General features: G+C 43.6%; 1 protein-coding gene across 1 annotated transcript in view; it reads right to left on the bottom strand.

Annotated features, from left to right (window-relative positions):
- The window catches only part of cwc27 (CWC27 spliceosome associated cyclophilin), a 38,613-nt gene continuing 16,541 nt past the window's right edge, over nt 1-22,072 (bottom strand). The window contains exons 11-14 of the mRNA XM_053475751.1: nt 18,952-19,049; nt 9,463-9,572; nt 9,082-9,191; nt 1-365 (exon numbers count right to left, since the gene is read on the bottom strand). Of these exons, the coding sequence (XP_053331726.1) occupies nt 203-365; nt 9,082-9,191; nt 9,463-9,572; nt 18,952-19,049 (481 nt within the window). The 3' untranslated portion in view covers nt 1-202. The remainder of the gene's footprint in view (nt 366-9,081; nt 9,192-9,462; nt 9,573-18,951; nt 19,050-22,072) is intronic.

The raw sequence follows: 22,072 nt of genomic DNA, 5'->3' as shown, positions 1-22,072 counted from the left end.
TTTAGAGAACAAAATAATTTTTTATTGAACAAACATAACTCCAGTTCTCATCTTGAGAAGATCAGATCTCCTATTCTTTAAAGCGAGGCTCCTCACACGTATCCTACTTGATTTCTGACCCAAAGAGATGTTTGTGATGTGAAGCCAGGTGGAGGAGGGAAGTCCATCCTGAGCGGAGTGGAATGAAGTCATGATAAGAACATCACCTTTTGGCCTTCTTCTCCTTCAGCAGTTTCTTGCTCTCCTCACGTCTACGTTTGTTGACGGGGTTGCGCGGGTCGTAGATCTCGAACGTGTCTTCGTCCTGCATGTTTGCATCCTTCACTTTTCTGGTCTGTTCATCAAACTGCAGCACATGCGCTAACCTGCACCGAGAGGAAGCAAAAACCAGACATGAGGACTTCCTCGGTAAAAACTCTGCGTTCCACCAAGCTCACTTCCTTCCAGACACCCATATCCCTTCATTACTTCTCTTTCCTTCCCTCCACAGACTCCCTTCACTCCTTCTTTCCATCAACACCCTTCTATCCTTCCCTAATTTCGTCCATAGGCACCCTTCTTTCCTTTTTTCACTCTTCCCTTCTATGGAAACCCTTCTCACCTTCCTTACATCTGTTTCTATTCTTCCTTTCCTTCACCTTTTCTTCTTATATCCTCCTTCATTTACTCCTTTCTTTAATGTTCCATCCTTACACCCTTTTCATTCTTTTTTTCATCTCTATTTCCTTACGTCAACCATTCCTTCGCTCTTTATTCCCCTTATCTCTACCCTTTCGTACACCTTCCTTTCCTTATTCACTTTGTCCTCCCATATAACCTCCTATTATGTCCTTTTATGCCATTTCTCCCCACACCCTCCTCATATTTTATGTCCTTCACTATTTTCTTGTTGCTGTTCCTTTGAGATACAGAAATAAGAAATGAACATTTAATAAAACTGCACTGTTCCAATGCAGACACGGAATAAGAAGCAGACATTTCCATCACCTTGTGAAGCTACAGGTCTAAAACACTTCCAGTCGGAGGTTTCAGCACTGAGCAGTACAGAAGATAGAAACGGAACCTTAGTCAGACAGCAGATGCTCATCTGTCTTTCATTTCCCACAAAACCCCACGCTTTATTCACAGGTCTGGCGTTCCACAGACGAGAGGACAATACACGAGCCACTGGAAAAATGCAGACCTTTACATTTTTGCAACCGAGCACCAGCGGAGAGAAAGCCGCTATTGCTTCACTGGGCCTCTTGTGGAGGGAAATGCACAAAAAAAGACGACACAACAGCCAAAAAGCAGACAAAGACCAGGCACTGACGCAAAAAAACAAAACAGGCGAAGCAGCTCAGGGACAGCGAGCGTAGCGGAGCCGAGCCAAATCATCTCCGCAGACACATCTGTCACAAATTTCATCAAGGCAGAGAACTATTTAAACATGATTAACTTCATCTATCACTGTGTACGTCACATTCAACAAGCGCCCTGAGACACGGAAGGTTACACACACCACCAGCAGGTCTGTCTAATCTCAAACCGCTCAATGCTTTTTCACCGCAAAAGAGCTGGATTTCAACTGACAATCGTTTAGTTTCAGGGATCAAAACGCCGTCTAGGATCAGGAACGTTCACGCTGGGAACGTCAGAACAGCGCCGATAAGATCGCTTCACCAAAACAACTGCTTTGGAACGTCTAAGATTGCTGTAATCATTTATAAGTTATTAATTATTCTGCTGTTGTTAAATTATTTGTTCTTCCTTGCTCAAACACCATACTCAGTAAAAATATCTTATTTAACTTTATTCTATTTATATACCATTTAACAGTGGATGCTGTCACAAAGCAGCTTTACAGAAAGATAAAGATTACGAATAAATACTATTACTAAACTTAAAGATTTACTAGTGTTACTACGTTTTGTTGACGGTTAAAGAGTTTGTGGAAATTATTAAAAGTTTAAAGCTAATAATAATCTGATCTTTAATATAATCAGTGATATTATTATGATTATTATTATTATTTGAGGTTGAAGCCCACGTACATGTCTGTGTGTCTCTCTGTACAGCAGAACTCTCTGTCTAACTTATTAATACAAAGAAATCCCATTCTGTAAGGTTGAGTATCTTACGCCTTGTTTACACTAAGTTGTCCTAATAGAAAGAAAATATTCACTTTATCTTTTCTAATTAATATCTATTGGTGCAGGTGTTTGTTTACATTGAAACAGTAGCGCATTAGTAGATTATTTTAAAGTAGACTATAACATCTCTTTTACTCAACATTTCGATTTGAGCACATAACACTGGGCTCTCAGTCCGAGTATGAACACTGTTTCAGAACACATGAGACAAACTGGTTTTAAACTTCCCGCAGGAAGAATAAACATACAATGATCGGTCCATACATCTTTGAAGATTCAGTTCTCAAATGTTACATAACTTTTTTTTTGGAGTGAGCCATGCTGTGTCACATGTTTGTGTTTGGTGGGGTTTTAGGTGCTTTGTAGAGGCGTTACAGTCGTTTCTGTGGTTTACATTTACATTTACATTTAGGCATTTGGCAGACGCTCTTATCCAGAGCGACTTACAAAAAGTGCTTATTAATGTTTACAACATTGGATACATACTTACACTGGGTTAACTAGGTTAATAACTAAGTACCATTAGTCCAACACATCTGAGTTTTTTTTTTTTTTTTTTTTTTAGGGGGGTTAGTCCAAGTACTGGAGAAACAGATGCGTCTTGAGTCGTCGTTTAAAGATAGTCAAAGTCTCTGATGTACGGACATCTAAAGGAAGTTCATTCCACCATCTAGGTGCCAGAACAGAAAGTGGTTTCCATAGACTCTATGAATTTACAGTAAACTATTGCGTTGATTGGCTCTGTTGAGTGACACGTAGAGCCGCGCCCACTCGGAGGGCAAAAGTGATGGCTTCTGTAAGGTAATGTGACACAAAACTGTTCATAACTGCTCCCTTCTTCTCAACCTTTTTAATTCCATTTATAGCACAGATTTAGTTTCAAGCAAATAAAGAAGAACTGGCAAAGTTTCATGAAATTCTGTCCAGCCAGTTTTGTGTGATGCTGAAAAACAAACAAAAAAATGGCTAGACAGACTCACAGATATACAGACAGACAGAAATGTTTCTGAGACTGGTTTCCGGTCCTCCAATGTATGGAATGTAACGATATCATTAAAAAAGTTCTGGGGTCTACAAACCCGCTGGTGGGATCACTTGCATTCTTTAATGATAACAACAAAAAGAGTTTAATTCAATTCAATTCAATTCAATTTTATTTATATAGCGCTTTTAACAATGGTCATTGTCCCAAAGCAGCTTCACAAAAAAAAAAATTAAAGATTTTTTTTTTTTTTTTTAGAAAAGAAAAGAAAAGAAAATATTTGGAAGTGTGTATGTGTGAGAAAAATGTGTCTAGATAATAATGAAATGAATGAATGATGAATGAAATGTCTCTGATGAGCAAGCCAAGGGTGACGGCGACGGTGGCAAGGAAAAACTCCCTGAGATGTCAAACACATCATGTTTGATCATACACACAAGTGTAGTGCATCAATTGAATCTGTTAAGGGTCTACTTTTATTTATGTACACTCACAATAATAAACAAAACAGCAGCATTGTGCTTTTGTAAAATAAATCAAATAAACAGGGTGAATGTATCCGCCATTATCTTTCTAAAAGGCGTTGCTAAAATGAATTGAAACTCCGCGAATACTGTACACACAGACATGAGAAATGTATCTATAGAAAGCTCTAAGCAAGTCGAATCTTTAGTTATTGTAATCACTACGAAACCAAGAAGAGGTACTTCATTACCTGACAATGACCTGAGACAGAACACGCCCACACGCTGTTCCAACGCTGCACCCAGAAAAGGTTCAGTGAGTCAGAAGCAGTAACGCTGCTCTCAGAGCAAAAACATCAAACCCATCAGAACCATCATCAGAGGCTCCTTTACAAATCATCTACAAAGACCTCAAACTGAACAAACTGACCAGTTTCTCTCTCTCACATCCTCTATAGCACCTGTACGGGGTCATGAGGGCCTGGAGCCGATCCAAGGCAGGCGGTGCACATCTGGATGGGGTGGCAGTCCATTACAGGGCACACAAGCAAGCACACTCTGACACACTCCTTCAAACAGTATGGGGCAATTTGTAAACATCTGTTAGACTCATCTGCATGTCTTTGGACTGTGGGAGGAGTCCAGAGTACCCAGAGGAAACCCACCAAGCACAGAGTGGGACTCGAACACCGGCCATGAAGGCATGTGGCCACAATGTTAACCATTACACCACCGCGCCGCCATGACACATCTGTGATTGTGTGTCACCAGGTTGTTATACTGCGTCAGGGCTGCTTTTGAAAACCCAAAGCTTCCAGACCAGTAGAAGGATCTGAGCTGTCCGTCAAACCTGACACTGTGGGGCAGTAAAGGGCTGAGAAGTAAAGGGCGGAGCAGTAAAGGGCGGGACATGATCTCTGAGTGTCTGTGGCGCTGTGCTGCTCTGAACGAGAATGCAACTAATCAACTTTATCCATGAGCAGTAGTGTGTACAATCAGTGTGTGTGTGTGCGCGTGTGTGTAGCTCTGGTAACGTAGTGATGTAGTGTGTGTGTGTGTCTCTAATACTGACGGCTCCTTAAGTGCAGAATTACAGCCACAGTTAGTCTAAGTTTAACCCATCAGACTCTAAAGGCAGATCAAGACGTTTAAATAACACTCTCCTTGTGTACGAGTGAGCCAGAGCAGGAGTGAGTCATTCACCATACAGCTGTGTGAGCACTCACAGAAAAACTACGTACAGGAGTGTGTGTGTGTTGATATGAAGTCTGTATGAGGGGTGACAGCTCATCTACAATGTCATGGCTGTTCAGCAGCAGCACTCCCGCGGTGCGAGACGGGCAGCTCTGATAATTCGTCTAGCAGTCTGACAGTTTCCTCTCGCGGAGTTATGGGGTGCGCAGGCATCCTGCTCCTTGCTCGGGTTTTTATCAGAGAGAGAGAGAGAGAGAGAGGAGAGATAGGGGAGACCGGGGGTGGGGGGGGGGCTCTCTTACTCCCCCTGCCTCAGCTGTGACTCCGGTGCAACGGCCCTCAAAAGCCCATTTTTTCTGGATTTATTTGTCTTGTGCTTTAGCGAAGAGAGAGAGACGGGAGTGTCAGGAGAGGGGGCTTCGGCTTCTGGATGGGGGAAAAAAAAAAGGAGGAGGGGGTCGTTCTACAGACAGACACAGATGGAATAGTTTACACTTCTGGCCCAGACTTTCAGCGTCTGACCTGTTGTAACCCGTGTTCCGTTCCAAGGGTGCAGCGGGCGTTCGCCGAGCGCTACACACTTCCCTGTGATATTTTTACTAATGCTCCACCGGGGAGGCCCTGTCTCCTCTCTCTCTCCCCCGGGGCAGGTTTCCTTCACCCCAGAGATGAAGAGGCTGCTCGGCTCCAGGGACCCGAGACGCTCCGGCGGTCCCCCAGTGCACCAGCACCGCGCGCTAACTGATAGAAAGCACAGGCTTTGTTATTCTAAACTGTGCACTTAGACACAGGGCTTTTTTTGTCCTCCCTACCTTCCTTCCAGACACACTGTCATATGCGCACACACACGCACACACAGAATTGCAAACCAGAGTGAGTGTATTTTAGGCCTGGGTTTGATGCCTGCATTACAAATGAGTAGTGAGAAAAACGCTCAGAGTGTCGAGAGTCATTTCCTCTCTGTGGAGACGGCATGAGAGAGAGACAGAATGAAAAAGAGAGAAAAAGAGAGTCTAGTCTCTAGTCATTATTCTAAATATAATATAAAGTGTTTAAAATAAATAGAAATAGAACAGTTATTAAATTGAAATAAAGAAGCGTGTGAAGTGTGAGCATGAAGCACCAGAGTGAGACGCGAGAGTGAAATGAGGGAGCGATGTGCGAGAGTGAGGTGTAGGGGAAGTCGCCCTCAGATGATCAAATGTCCGCGAATCCCAGCAGGTAAACAGCGTCTGCTTTCTGGTACAGAGTGTCTGAGCACTAGAACAAACTTAGAACCACCGCATGATGGTTCCCACCCACTTGCCCTTCAGATGATCAGATTTTTCTACTATTTATCTTTTTAAATAAAGAGGAGCGAATAATTTCTAACAAAACTGAAGGAGCACAAACGATGAACAAACATACTAACGTGTCTGTTAGTATGGGGGGGGGGTTATGACTTAACACAGGTACACTCGTCTTGCACTGGTGTGAACAGGGACAATCACTCGTATCCGGAGCCATGGACGAGGCCCAGTGGACATCCCCGCCTGCTCGCTCTAAAGAAAAAAAAAGAAAAAATCCAAGGACGTTCTGATGTTCTGTCATAATAACAGGTTTAATTTAGACAGCACCGCGCTCAGGACTCAAGGACGCTGTGAAATAAGTGGAAAAAAGAGAAAGAGAGACAGAAAAGCAGTGAGCATTTAGAGAAACACATCAGGATGCGCAAACGTCCCCCTCCCGCGCCCCCCCCCCCTCCCGCGTCCCCCTACCGCGTCCCCCTACCGCGTCCCCCTACCGCGTCCCCCTACCGCGTCCTCACCCCTGGTGTTTTTTTTGCTGTTACAGGAACCCAGTCCCCTCAGAGCCGAGCAGGCCGAAAACACATCAAGAGCAGCAAAAACTATGCAGTATTTAGTCTTAATATTTAACCAAGTGTGAAATGAGACCCAGCAGACTCAATATTTGCTCAGCGTGTGTGTGTGTGTGTGTGTGTGTGTGTGTGTGTGTGTCTGCCTGCTGCTCAGACACAGTAATTATTTCATTTTTGTCATCCTGAGCAGTAGCATGCGGATGGATAGGAATGTGTGTGTCGGAGTGTATAGACAGCTGGGAAGGTGGGGGGCTCTCTGTGTCTTCACACACACACACACACACACACAAACACACTTCGCTGGGACGTTCAGCAGCCGCACCAGTAGGTGATACTATGAAAATAAACAGTGTGGAAGTTCATTAGCGCTGCGCCAGTCAAAGCTGCACGTGTGTGTGTGTGTGTGTGTGTGTGTGTGTGTGTGTGTGTGTGTGTCTAAGTAAGCAACAGCTGAGGATTTTCACACACGTACACATACTTTTTTAGGGAAAGCCTGTGTGTGTGTGTGTGTGAGTGTGTGTGTGTTTTGGCATCAAGTCAAGATTATTATAATTTTTTTTTAGAACTGAGAATTTAAAGAAAAAGGTATAAACGTGTGTTGATTATTTTCCTAAAGTGTTTTATTTCTCCGTCATCATGGCGACGTACTGAACATTCCGCTGTTTATTTATTAATAAACCTCATCAGATTTCGAGCTGTTTATTGTTAAATAAACAAGGGAGCTCCTGTTGTCTCTTACGTTACACCAGCCATAAACACTCACTCACACTCACACTCACACTCACTCACACTCACACTCACTCACACTCACTCACACTGCACTCACACATGCACTCACACACGCACTCACACACGCACTCACACACACACTCACGCACACACTCACGCACACACTCACACACACTCACACACACTCACTCAGCCTCGCTTCATTCTCTCTCAATAAAAAAAAAAAAAAGAAAGCTTAAAAGTGTACACTTCTCTGTCCTGAAGACGTGTGAAGACTTACAGGTAACACAGCGCTGACGCTGGAGACTCCTTACACTCCTTATTTCTAGTTCATCAGAGGAGTCTGTCCCTGTCAGTTAGCCGTTACTATGGAAACAGTAGTGCATTATAAGAAGCACCTTCAGCCCCGAGGGCCTCCGCTGTATTTGTGGTGATGGAAGTGAAAACTTAATGAAGACAAATTAAACAAAATTAGATTAAATGAAGAGGCACAGTGGGGTAGGGGTTAGCACTGCCGCCTCGCACCTCCAGGGTCAGGGTTCAATTCCCACCTCAGGGTGTGTGTATCTGTGCATGAAGTGTGTGTGTGTGTGTGTGTGGAGTTTGCATTTTCTCCCCGTGCTTGGTGGGTTTCCTCCGGGTTCTCGGGTTTCCTCCCACAGTCCAGAGACATGAAGATTAGGCTAATTGGCGTTCCCAAACGGCCCGTAGTGTGTGAATGACAATTGGGCATCGAGCTGGCAACCCGACCACTTAAGTGTCTGCCACAGAAACGAGGGATATCCAGAAGGGTGGAGAGTGTCTGTCACCTGATGTGAAGGATGTGACGTGGACGGACTAAAAGATTAAAGGAAGGACAGAAGGGTGTGAGATAAATTCCTCAGGGATGTAACCGAGTCACGCTCATCAGGACCCCTCGTCTGCTGTCAGCTGTTTGTTTCAGGCTGTTGAGCTGAAGGACGAGTTCTCCAGGAGAGAGAGAGAGAGAGAGAGAGAAAGAGAGAGAGCAGCAAAAACAAACAGCACATAGTGTTTCAGTGGCGTCAGAGGCGCAGGAGCCAGAGACTGCAGGGGGGGCGGGGGGTGGGTTCAGGGGATGTGTCGACGGGGATTGCAGCTGGTCAAAAGGAGTGTGACTGGCCCTCACGCGGCTCTCACCACCCCTCCCCCCATATAAACACACACACTACAGCTCCATGTGCGCGGCGAGCCGTGTGTGGCAGGAACACACTCGCTCCATCACAGGTGAGCTTACGGGTACAGATCCATCGTCTCTATAACGAACCGGCTCCACCTCACCTCATTCATTAACCGCAACATCTTCTGTCTTCTTTCCAGATGTTTTTATATTTCAGTCGATCCCACTTACACTCTACTCACTGTTTCAGTGTGAAATAAGAGAATGACACGCCCACAGTTTTATCCTTAAAGACACACAGTAACACTTTCCTCATTTCCTGTATGGGTGTAAAGACATTCCCACACTCCCTTTGTAACGTGTCGGAGAGACACTCGCTCCCTGAATGGACTCACCGACACGCCCTTACACCTACATATGGACCTTAGGACACACCCACAGCGCCACACACTGAAATATGGCTAATATTAAAGACACACCTGCTCCTGCCATGTCCATACACTGATCGGTGTCCCTCACACTACACACTCCTGCCACATGATCACACTCATTAAAGTCAATGAATAAAAACTGTTGTTTCTCACCATCCTTTATCATCGTCCTCTTCCAGCTCGTCCTCGTCCTCAGGTGTCTCTGGAGTTTCCGAAATCGCAGATGAAAGCTTGGACTTAAAGCGGTCCAGAATAGCGAGAGTCTTCACACACCAAGGAGAAACACGGACATTGGTCAGTTTTTGTATCTCACTAAAAAAACGCTTAAACATCTCCATATAAAAAAACATAATCTGCTTCAGTCCAGCAGGTGGCGTTGCTATTGTACACTGAGGTACAATAAAGATAAGTACACTGATCATGTTAAATAGATTTTTTTGCTTTTTATTTTAAGGACTTGGCTGTAAAGTGCAGCGCCACCTGCTGGACAAAAGCAGGTTTTAGCTTGATGTTAAAGACATTTTGTCTGCTCACCTGCGCCTCTCTGCTTGACCCCTTCTTCAGCTTCTGCGTCCTCATCTCCTCATATTTCTTCTTGCTCTCCAGGTACTCGGACATGGCCTCGCTCGGCGCGTTCTTCTCACCTTTAAAATGTACGTGAAACTGAAATCAGTGTGACACGGTTCTAAGTGAAAGCAGCTCGGTGACGTAAATAATCTCTGAGCTTCAGCATTTTATACAAAAATTTCTTTATTACATAAAATATGCTTTAAAGTTAATAACTGAATAATAATGCAGCGGTTAACCATGCGTATTAATAACTAGAGGACAATCTGGCGTAAAATAACAACATAAAACAACTCTGACTTAACCAGGTCTTTTAGAGAATAAAGAAAACCTTAGCAGAGTCAAGATCAGGATCAAACAAGATTAAAAAGGAATTTGAAACATCAGGATCAAAAAGAAAACAATTAGCAAGATCAAGATAAAAAAAAAAACTATTTGAAAAAGATTTTAATAAGGTTTGTCCCTGTGAAACATTTTTACAGAAATAAAAAAAAAGATCAGGATCAAACAAACCCAGGATAAAAAGTAAAACTTTAGAATGATCCAGATAAAACAATCATCAGTTTAATTAGAAAGAATGTTTAGAATAACTGACGTTATACACATGAAAGTGTTATAAGTAGTAAAGGTCGCATGTGGGGCGAGAACGGACGAGCAAAGGACCAGCGGCTTTATCCTTCAGCTAAGAGTCAGCGTCCTGCAGCTCACAGCCCTGGGGCGGAGATTAGGCGGGGCAGAGGGCAGACGTAGTAGAGACCAGGTGGGGCGAAGCCTTTTGGGGGGGCGTGGGGTTGGGGTCAGATGGGCCAGGCGGGCGGAGAAAGTCAGCAGGGTACCCAAGAATCCACCAGCAAAAGAACCTTTGGCTCTAAGCAGGTGTGTATAAAGTGGTTCAGTGTGCACTGGTCATTAGGTTTCTTTTTAAGAACCAGGCAGGAGGTCAGCATTTAGCTCATCAGTGAACTCTTAGAGGGGGGAAAAAAAAAAAAAAAAAACATCGAGAGTTCTTCGAGGGTTCTCTTTCTGGGATCTTTCTAAGATGTAAAGGGTTTCCAAGCTGATGTGACATGGTTCCGTTACATGTTCTCAGAGTGCAGCAATGTGGTCATGGACACTCCAGGGTTCTCAAGAGAGGGAGGACCAAAGAACCAGTAAGAGTTATGCCACCAGTCTCTGGAAAGCGTGTGCACGCACGCACGCACGCGCGCGCATTTGTGCGCGGTCCAGGCTGGGGAGCTGCAGCAGACAGTAACAGCAGCAGCACAGTGTTGACTCCGTGTCTGGAAGCGTTAATGCGCCGGTGTAAATGTGGGCACGCAGACGCCGATGATGTCACACAGAGCGCGCTCAGTCCGCACAGCACGGCTTTTCCACTACACCTGCAGCACACGGCTCACCTGCTTCTCTCAGGTCTCTCACTCTCTCACACACACACACACACACACACACACACCTTCTTATTACCGATTTATTTCACCTTAGTGCTTCCATTTTTTTAATACTTCTTTTAAATGGAACACTTGTTTGTTTTTCATATTTATGTCACGCTGAAAAACACACAGACGAGAAGATGGAAAATTGGTTTCCAGCCACAGAAATAGAAAGAGAGAGAAACAGAGAGAGAGAGAGAGAGCGATCGTGTTGGTGTGAAAGCCACTGGCTGGAGTTGGAGAGATGTTTTAGTCTCAGTTGTGAGCTAACAGAAAAATAAACAAATGGAAAAAGCTGAGGAGAGTACAGAACACACACACACACACACACTTCTGTACAAACACACACCAAAGAACAAAGTCACAGAGATATCATGAGTTCTAATCTTATCGTGTCTCCTTACAGGTTGACTGTTGATTAATTCTCTACACCAGCGGCTCCCTCAGTGTTTTCCCAGTGTTAATAGGGGAGGGGCGGGGAGGGGCGGGGAGGGGCGGGGAGGGGCGGGGCTTTCTACCTGCTATAGTGTGAGCAACATCAAGACCGTTTTTAGAACTTTAACTATAAATAAAAAACGTGTGCAATCGGTAAACTGCTGTGGTGTGAGGGGAATAAAACACTCAGTGATATGCGGTTAGAGGAAAATAATCAACTAACACACACACACACACACACACACACACAATAACGAGCTAGAGCTCTGTGTTCTGATCTCAGGACAGTGTTCTGCGCGGTTCTCCCGTGTGTGAGCGAAGTCACAAGGTCTCTCTACCTCTCTCTCTCTCTCTCTCTCTGACAGCAGCGCTCCTCCCTCCTCCTCCTGTCACTCCAGTACACACACACACACACACACACACACACATTACAAATCACTGCCTGGTGTTGTAGCAACCGCCGGCTTGTTGTGGACGACACACACCTCATCGTTTGGAAGGAGGTTTATTTTCTTTTCCGATCACGTCAATCAGGAGTTTTATTGTTTTAAAAGTTAAAAAGCAGGTGAGATGTCACCGGGCCTGGAGGATCAGGACTGCATTCAGCGTTTCTCATCACTCAGCACTGGGGAGATAAACACCTGAGGGGACTGAGCCATTCCTACTGTTTCAGGGGGAGGGACGTGTGTGTGTGTGTGTGTGTGTGTGTGTGTTACAGCAGCAGTTGTCACTGTTACCCTGAGCAGGTGTTTTATTCCTCTTTACTCCACACTGATGGTTATTTCCTTATCAATACTTTGTATCTCTTTTAGTTGTATTTGATCTCCTTTAATCACGCTACTTCCTGTTCTCACTCACACTATAGCAGCTATAAACACTCGTTCACTCGCTCCATCAGCAGTGTAAACTGTTCTGTACGGCTTTTCCACTGACACTGGAGACTCCTTCCACACATTTTACCGAAGCCCATTTCTCTCTATACAAGTAAATCGGATCGTCTCCGGTACACGTCCCCCTGAACGAGCCATTCGTCTGCACTGTCAGAGCTGCTGTTACAGACAATTAATTCTGATTAATCAGAGTGCACGACTCAAAGAGCAGCTGCATGGTGTAAAAAAAAACAAAAAACAAACTAAACACACTGGCCGTGTTCTGGGGATTGTCACAGGAACACCGCAGAACTGCAAAGCTGCTTTTAGGATCAATTCCACTGAAATGCTGAAAAATCATCATTGCACTATTGTCTCTCCACCTCGGCGGCTCTGACGGACAAGGCGCCGCTGAAATAAACGCCCCCTCCTGCACGGAAGCGTGATTCGTATAAATAACTCGGAGCGGTAAGGAGGACGCTGCCACATCAATTAAGGCGGGTCTAAAAGCGGACAGTGTTTTTAGCATGTCTTATTTTTGGCTCTTACACACCGCGACCGGGCCAAGAAAGAAAAAAACCAGAGCAGACAAACATGCTATAATTTATGTCCAGAAAATTGAAGAGATGCCTGTCGAAAATAATAACTCCGACCCAAAAAATAGGTACAAACGTTTCTTTAGAAGACGAGAGGGGGAAAACGTCTGCGGGCCGGTCCGCTCCTGAAGAGACGACAGGCTGCTCCCTCGTGCAGATGCTGACTCCAGATGCTGAGGCGAGCGAGCTGACTCCATTAGCAGGAAACCATTTGCTTTAGTGAGCGACAAGCGGAGAAAAGAAACGAGGAGGAATGAGGAGGAGAAGAGAGTGAGACTGAACACTGAACAGGAAAAACAGACCGAATCATGCGAAGGCTTGAGTTTATATAAAACGCTGTGAGCTGTGAGATTGATAGATGTGGCACAAGAGAACATGTGGCATGCGATAATATCCATAAAGGGAACTCTGTCGAAAGATTTGCCTTTTGTTTTATTCTGCTGTGTGTGTGTGTGTGTGTGTGTATTAGATTCCTCGATAAGCAAAGTTATCACAGATAAAAAAAAAATTTTGGGCACACCAGAGTTTTCCCCTTTAAATTCCCTCTCTTTTTTTTTCATGGGACTTTCTCAGAAGTTGTCACCACACACACACACACACACATGCGGGTGAACGTGCCCAGTCCAAGCAGGCTGTGACCTCCTCTTCGGTGCGGTGGTGGTCGTGGATGAGTCAAGCTCCAACCCAAACATTAGCAGACGAGCGAGTGAAGAAGAGAGAGATAGTGAGAGAGAGACAGTGAGAGACAGAGAGACATTGAGAGAGAGAGAGACAGAGAGAGAGTGAGAGATGGAGACAAAAGACAGTGAGAAAGAGAGTAAGAAAGAGAGACAGAGACGATAATAAAGTAAAAGACAGAGAGAGAGACAGAGCGAGAGACAATAAGAGAGACACAGCAAGAAAGAGAGACAGTGAGAGACACAGAGAGAGAAAGTGAGACAGTGAGAGACAGAGAAAGACAGTGGGAAACACAGAGAAAGAGAGAGACAGTGAGAGAGACAGAGAGAGACAGTAAGAAACAGAGAAAGACAGTGAGAAACAGAGAAACAGAGACAGTGAGAGAGACAAAGACAGTGAGAGAGATAGAAATAGAAAGACAGTGAGAGACACAGTGGGAGAGAAACAGAGAAAGAGAGACAGTGAGAGACACAGAAATAGAGAGACAGTAAAAGAGACAGAGAGGGAGACAGTGAGAGAAACAGAGAAAGAGGCAGTGAGAGAGACAGAGAGAGAGCGTGGGAGAGAGAGAGAGACAGAGAGAGAGAGAGCGTGAAAGAGACAGTGACAAAGACAGTTAAAGAGACAGTGAGAGAGAGACAGACAGAGAGACACACAGAGAGAGAAAGAGAGAGACAGTGTGAGAGAGAAAGAGAGAGACAGTGAGAGAGAGACACAGAGAGCAGAGAGAGACAGTGAGAGAGAGACAGTGGGAGAGAGACAGTGAGAGAGAGTGTGAGAGAGACACAGAGAGAGAGAAAGAGAGAGACAGTGTGAGAGAGAAGGAGAGAGACACAGAGAGAGACAGTGGGAGAGAAAGAGGGAGAGACAGTAAGAGAGAGACAGTAAGAGAGAGACACAGAGAGAGACAGTGAGAGTTCCTCCTGCTGTAATTTCTTTCCAATAAATAACAGAATAAACAGAGACACACAGAGAGAGAAAGAGAGAGACAGTGTGAGAGAGAAAGAGAGAGACAGTGAGAGAGAGACACAGAGAAAGACAGTTAGAGAGAGACAGTGGGAGAGACAGAGGGAGAGACAGTAAGAGAGAGACACAGAGAGAGAGAAAGAGAGAGACACAGAGAGAGACAGTGAGAGAGAGACAGTGGGAGAGACAGAGGGAGAGACAGTAAGAGAGAGACACAGAGAGAGACAGTGAGAGAGAGACAGTGGGAGAGACAGAGGGAGAGACAGTAAGAGAGAGACACAGAGAGAGACAGTGAGAGAGAGACAGTGGGAGAGAGACAGTGGGAGAGACAGTAAGAGAGAGACACAGAGAGAGACAGTGGGAGAGACAGAGGGAGAGACAGTAAGAGAGAGACACAGAGAGAGACAGTGAGAGAGAGACAGTGGGAGAGAGACAGTGGGAGAGACAGTAAGAGAGAGACACAGAGAGAGACAGTGAGAGAGAGACAGTGGGAGAGAGACAGTGGGAGAGAGACAGTGAGAGTTCCTCCTGCTGTAATTTCTTTCCACTAAATAACAGAATAAACACAGAAACACGACCTAGGCGTTTTCACTCTGATGCGCAGAAGAACCTTCTGAGGAAAATCTCCCTAAATCCTGGACACCTACCCGCTCCATACCTCACACACACCACACACACCACTTTCATTTCATATTTATATTAAAGATTTCTCGGCTTCACTGCAGGAATGTACACACCTGCCAGAAAATATCAAAGTTCACACCGTCCACAGTTCAGAAAAAAAGAGAAACAGCATGTCAGAATTAAAGAAGAAACATAACTGTGAAAAGATGAGTAAAATATAAACAAACAAACAAACAAATAAATAAATAAATAAGACAGCATACACATTAGAGACTTGATGTGAACTCATTACTTCAACATGGGATCGATTTCACACAAAACCACCATAGCTGTAGCTCCTGTCTTCGTCACAATGTCATCATAGGGCTCTGTCTGTCTGTGTGTCTTTGTCTGTCCCTCTGTCCCTCTACGTCCTTTCTTTTGTTTGTCCCTCTGTCTGTCTCGTTGTCCCTCCGTCTCTCTTAGGTTGTGATAAGAATCTCTGCTCAGATGTTGATAGTAGGTGACTTTAACATTCATGTAGATAATGCTAACGATGCTTTAGCACTCGCATTTATGAATTTACTAAATTCCTTTGGGGTTAAACAAAATATAAATGGAGCAACTCACCGCTGTAATCATACGCTAGATTTAATTATATCCCATGGTATAGATGTGTCCAATATATAGATTTTACCTTAAAGTGGTGATATCACAGATCATCACCTCCTGATGTATATTCTACCTGTAGAACAGATTAGCTGTGTCTCCCCACGTTATCGATTTGTTAGAAATATGAATCTGACTACTAAAGACAGATTCTTCAAAAGTAATCTGCCGGATCTGTCCCAATTTCTCTTTAGGCCCTTAAAAGCAGATGATCTAGATGAAGTGATTAACAGCATGGGCACTATTTTTACCAGTACATTAGACACTGTTGCTCCCATCAGATAAAAAAAGTCAGAGATAAAACACTTGCACCTTGGTACAATATTCATACTCACACCCTAAAGAGAGCAACCCGTAACCTTGAGCAAACATGGAGAAAAACTAAATTAGAAGTTTTTAGAATTGTGTATAAAGACAGTAGGTGCAGCTATAGACAGGCTCTAAAAACTGCTAGGACCGAGCATCTTAGCCAACTGATAGCAAGAAACCAAAACAATCCCAGGTTCTTATTTAGTACAGTGGCTCGGCTAAAAAATTTTGATGCCCAAAGAGAGTATCCCATCAAAGTTTAGAAGTGAAGACTTTATGGACTTCTTTAATGAAAAAAATCAATAGTATCAAAAAAAAAAATAACGGAGGTTCAACCCCTAGTAGCATCTCATGATCCAGTTCAGTCTAAAACTTCACATTTAGATTTTGAGTGCTTTACAGGTATAGGACAGGAAGAGCTGTATAAACTTATCACCTCGGCTAAATCAACAATGTGCCTGTTAGATCCAATCCCAACCAGATTTCTAAAAGAAGTGATGCTTACAGTTGGAGAGACGCTTCTAAACATTATTAATTCCTCATTATATCTGGGTCACGTCCCTAAACCTTTTAAGTTGGCAGTTATTAAGCCTCTTCCTAAAAAATCTAATTTAAACCTGATTAAAATAACAAATTACAGACCGATTTCAAACCTTCCATTTATATCAAAAATATTAGAAAAGGTAGTATCAGCTCAAATATGCACATTCTTGCAGTAAAACAACATCCTTGAAGAACTTCAGTCTGGTTTTAGGCCCCATCATAGTACAGAAACTGCACCAGTTAAGATTGCAAATAACTTGTTTTTAGTTTCAGACCAAGGCTGCATCTCAATACTAGTCTTACTTGATCTTAGTGCTGCTTTCGACACTGTAGATCATAATATTCTCATAGAACGCTTATAAAATCACATAGGTATTCAGGGACAGGCATTAAAATGGTTTAGATCATACCCGTCTAATCGATACCATTTTGTAGATCTAAATGGAGAACTGTCTGGTGTAATGCCAGTGAATTATGGGGTCCCACAAGGGTCAGTTTTAGGACCTCTGCTGTTCTCAATATACATGCTTCTCTTGGGTAACATCATTAGAAGACATGGGATTAGTTTCCATTGTTATGCTGATGATACCCAATTATATATTTCAACTAAACCAGACGAAATACCCAAGTTGTCTAGATTACCCGAGTGTGTTCAGGACATAAATATTGGATAACCAATAACTTTCTTTTACTAAATTCAGATAAGACAGAGATATTACTCATCGGCCCAAAAACCAGCACACAACAGCTTTCACAATTCAGCCTGCGTTTAGAAGGATGTACTGTTACTACCAGCTCAACAGTAAAAGACCTGGGCGTAATATTAGACAGTAACTTGTCCTTTGAAAATCATATTTCCAATATCACAAAAACAGCCTTTTTCCATCTTAGAAATATTTCCAAACTTAGGAGTATCCTATCCGTATCTGATGCAGAAAAGCTAGTTCATGCATTCATGACCTCCAGACTGGACTATTGTAATGCATTACTAGGTGGTTGTCCTGCATCCTCAATAAACAAGCTACAGTTAGTCCAAAATGCAGCCGCCAGGGTTCTCACTAGATCCAGAAAATATGATCATATAACCCCAATATTATCATCCCTGCACTGGCTACCTGTTCAGTTTAGAATTAATTACAAAATAGTATTACTTACATACAAGGCTTTAAATGGTTTAGCTCCCACATACCTAACCAGTCTTCTGATACGCTATAATCCACCACGCTCCTTAAGATCACAAAACTCCGGACTTCTGGTAGTTCCCAAAATTTCAAAATCTGCAAAAAGGGGCATTTTCATATTTAGCTCCAAAGCTTTGGAATAGCCTTCCAGACACTGTTCGGGGCTCAGACAGAGTTTCCCAGTTTAAAAGTAGACTCAAGACGCATCTCTTTAATCTGGCATACGCGTAACTCATCCCATAACCTCATACTCCAGTACACCTATCCTGAATGGCAATTTATTTATACTATTTATTTCTCTACCCATCCCGAGGCATCTGGAGATTGTACCAGCTTCAGTAGATAAAGGCCAACCCTGCGAGGATCCTGAGGCATCCAGAGAAGGACCAGCTCCAGCTGGATTCTGCTTTATGATGGTTGGAGCTACACATCCTGCTCCTGTGCTCCCAGTGATCCAGACCCCATCTGCCCTCTGCACCTACTGACTCCCTGTGCTGAACTGGACTTCATGTTAATTTAAAGAATTTCTGTTATATTGTACTTTCAGCTGCATAACACACATGATGTTATATCATCTCTATCTGTTTCACCCAGATGAGGATGGGTTCCCTGTTGAGTCTGGTTCCTCTCAAGGTTTCTTCCTATTACCATCTCAGGGAGTTTTTCCTTGCCACTGTCGCCGTCACCCTTGGCTTGCTCATCAGAGACATTTTATTCATCATTCAGTTATCTAATAATTATCTAGACACATTTTTCTTAAATATACACACTTCCATATATTGTTTTTTTGTTTTAATTTTCTTTTATTTTTGTGAAGCTGCTTTGAGACAATGGCCATTGTTAAAAGCGATATATAAATAAAATTGAATTGAATTGAAACATTCTGGAACACAGCATGTGAAACTGCTGTGTAAAACTGAACCACCAAAGATGCTGGTGCTGATGTGGATAGTGTGTGTGTGTGTGTGCGTCCTGAAGTGTTTCTCCTTACCACACAAACACACCAGATGTTATTTTCTTATATACGCCTCATAATCACGCCTCAGGTGAGTCCGGTTGTTTCTCCTGTTTATTTTTTTAATTAGAACTCACTGACCCTAAAAGTGTATTATTATTATTATTATTACTATTATTATGATAATTATTATGATTAATATTATTATCCCGTCATGGTTACCTGCGCTGTTCTCCTCTGGCTTCAACCTCTCCTCTTTTCGCTGCTTGATTGCGAGGAGTTCTTTCTTCAGCTGTCGAGCTTCTTTACGCAGTTCATCGCTGTGATGGAGAGAAATCACATGCCACGGGTCACTAAGAAAATCAAACAGATTAAAAACCACAAGCTCACGCCACAGACGCAGCTTTAAATTAAACACCACTCTTCACTTATTCCAGGCCAGCTAACACGTTTAACTGATCCGCACTCAAGAGCACCTTGTTTGAGTCTGGTACGAGTGTGACACTGAACTGAGTGCTGAGGAGGAGAACTTTACGTCTGAGCTCTTCTTTTTAGAAAGCATAACTCAAAGAACCCACAGCTATCCAAAGAACCCTGTGAGCTTTCCGTGAAGGACGCTGCTCTAGAACTTTACCATCCAGTCAGGAACCATAAGCAACAGAGCCACTAGCAACAGAATGTATTAAACCAATCCTCATAAAGGGTTCTCCATGTGTGTAGGGCTCATAAAACAGAGTATCCCCTTTTCAGAAAAGGTTAAAGTGGAACACTACACCCCTTAAATACACAGAGAACCCTTGAGGAACCTGTTTTATAAGGTTACGTGCACCTGGAGACTTGTTTAGGAACCCATGAACCATTAAACATCCAAAATAAGCAATAAGGCAAATAGGGGTAAATTAAGTGTAAACACCCTGAAGATTCTTCGGTTCATCCCTCTGATAGAACGCTAGGAGTTTTTCCTCATCTGAAGCTTTTTAAAAACTCGGAGCCCTTAACTATTCCTTTAAACCTAACAAGGAACCCTTAAAAAATGCTTTTTTTTCCCGAAAAAGGTTTCCTAAATGTTGATTTCTAAGCATACTTCAGAAGAAGAAAAATGTCCAGAAAAGCTCTAACCAGAGCTATTTTAATAAGCCAAGAACTTGTTAACAAATTACAGGAACCTTTAATGTTTTCTAAGAACGCCCGGTCAGAAAATTGGATGAAGTGCACTTTGGTAAACCTTTGGGAAATTTAGTGCATTGAAAGGTTCTGCAGTTTGTCCAGTTTGTTAAAGGGTCTGTACAAAAACATAGACCAGACTGATTCTCCATCGGGGGCGACTCCAAACACGTCCTTTAGAAAGCTAAAGCTTTTAAAATCCAAAGGAACCCTTGAGGAAGATTTCAAGAGCATGCCTTGATCTCAGAATGTTTTTGTTACACAGATACACTGCACATCCTAAAGGGATCTTCAGATTGTCTCTTTTAAGGGCTCGCTGTAGAGTCCTACAACATAAATCTATGAATCCGTCACTGTAGACGTGCAGAACCCTGGGGCTGGGCTCCTCCCGGGGAAAAGGTGCGGAAAACTGAGCAGCCTAAAGGGTTGGCCCCTAAACACTGTGGGTAGAAGATAAAAAACAGACACTTCTCCTTCTAAGTAGGATCTGAGATAATGAGGCTATGCATTAGAACCTGAACCTGCTGAAGGCTCTGCGGTGAGGAAAGGGTTAATGGAGCGAGGCAGTCGTCAGTCAGGCTCTGTGTGGTTGGCACGGTTCCGGGGAGGACATTCACTCCCAGAAAAGTGTGTGTGTGTGTGTGTGTCTCCTGCTCGTCAGCTGTTCAGTGGTTTCGTCTGGGAAGCTGCCAGTTGCTTTGCTTTAATGTGGTTCCGCTTGAGGAAAGGAGTGTCTCTGAGAACAATGAGAACACTGAGCTCTCTCTTGCTCGCGCTCTCGCTCTCAGGTTTATTACCTCAGGTGTGAGACAGGTGAAAGCAAATCTGATAAAGTAGTGTTTGTTGTTATAGCCGGTATATCAGCGCTGTAATAATATTGTTATTGTCTCATGACAGACGCGTCAGCTCCGTCACACGATTAACAGAAGACCACACCCCCTTCTTGGCTAGGGTTCTCTCGCTTCTCCTATGTTTTAAAGGTTAGAACGCGCTCATTAGATCCCAACATAATGCAAATCGCTACACAAGCTAAAACAGTTTCAGAATACTTTCTCTTCTCTACTTCTTTATTTTCCTCTCTGAAGAATTTCGAGATGTTCTCGTCTCGAGTTTTACGGCTCTACCCGCAGCATCCTTGCTAACCGTGCCAGAACCCTGGCCTGCCTGGAAGCCACGCAAAACAAAAAGGCGCCAGTCGATTTATTAGAGCAAGCGTTAGTTTTAATGTACACATCGGCCCCTGAAACAAAGGCAGACTGGCATATTGGGTTCTCCGCCTGGGGTGCTGGTTCATTTTATGTGAACGCTCGCTAACTGTTAACTGCAACATGAGAGTTTGAGCTGGAACGGGGTACAAACGCGACTTTGGAGATGTTGGCACGGTGTTCCTCATGTTCCAGAGTTGTTATTTTGTGCCGTTCTCAGAGAAATAAAGATCACTCGACACCACGGTCCACTGTCTTCTGTTTTACTAACAATCCGCCTTCACAGGAACGTTACGGATTAAAACACACATAGACGTCTTTAATTTGTCTAACAATAGTGTAAGGAGTCTCCAGTGCCAGTGCTATGTAAGAGTCAGGATTAAAGCTACAACTGTAATGTTCAGGACAGAGGAGTCCACACTGGAGTCCACACTGGAGTCCACACTGGAGTCCACACTGGAGTCCACACTGGAGTCCACACTGGAGTCCACACTGGTAAAGGAACAAGCGTTTGTTGCTGCTACAACGTAAAAACAACTGCGTGTCATTCTTAAACATACTGCATGAAATTTAGGGCCGTGTTTTTATGAGAAATGAATAAACCTTCAGGTATAAGACGGAACTCCACTTCACTGTGCTGATTATTTTCCTGTAACAGCATGCCCTCTCATGTTCCACGTCCACATTTTATAGTTAAGTTCTACAAAATGTAAAGTTTATTGAAAATTAACGTAAGCTAATGTCGAGCACTAACGAGCTTCACTCAGGATCTGACAGCTTAAGTTTGGCGTTCAGGTTTCAACACGACTACAGAGAGCAGGTGAAGCTGCCGAGTTCAGGATCCCAGCCCAGAAACACACCAGAGACGTGCACTAACAATGACCATCTTTGTTCATCCCATCTGCTTCTTTTGAGCTGACACACACACACACACACACACACACACACACACATCAGACGTAGCCTGATCGATA

Source organism: Clarias gariepinus, chromosome 17, assembly GCF_024256425.1.
Source record: "Clarias gariepinus isolate MV-2021 ecotype Netherlands chromosome 17, CGAR_prim_01v2, whole genome shotgun sequence".
Taxonomy (NCBI): Eukaryota; Metazoa; Chordata; class Actinopteri; order Siluriformes; family Clariidae; genus Clarias; species Clarias gariepinus.
Note: the sequence above shows the minus strand (reverse complement) of the source record. Positions and strands in the feature narration are given on the sequence as shown.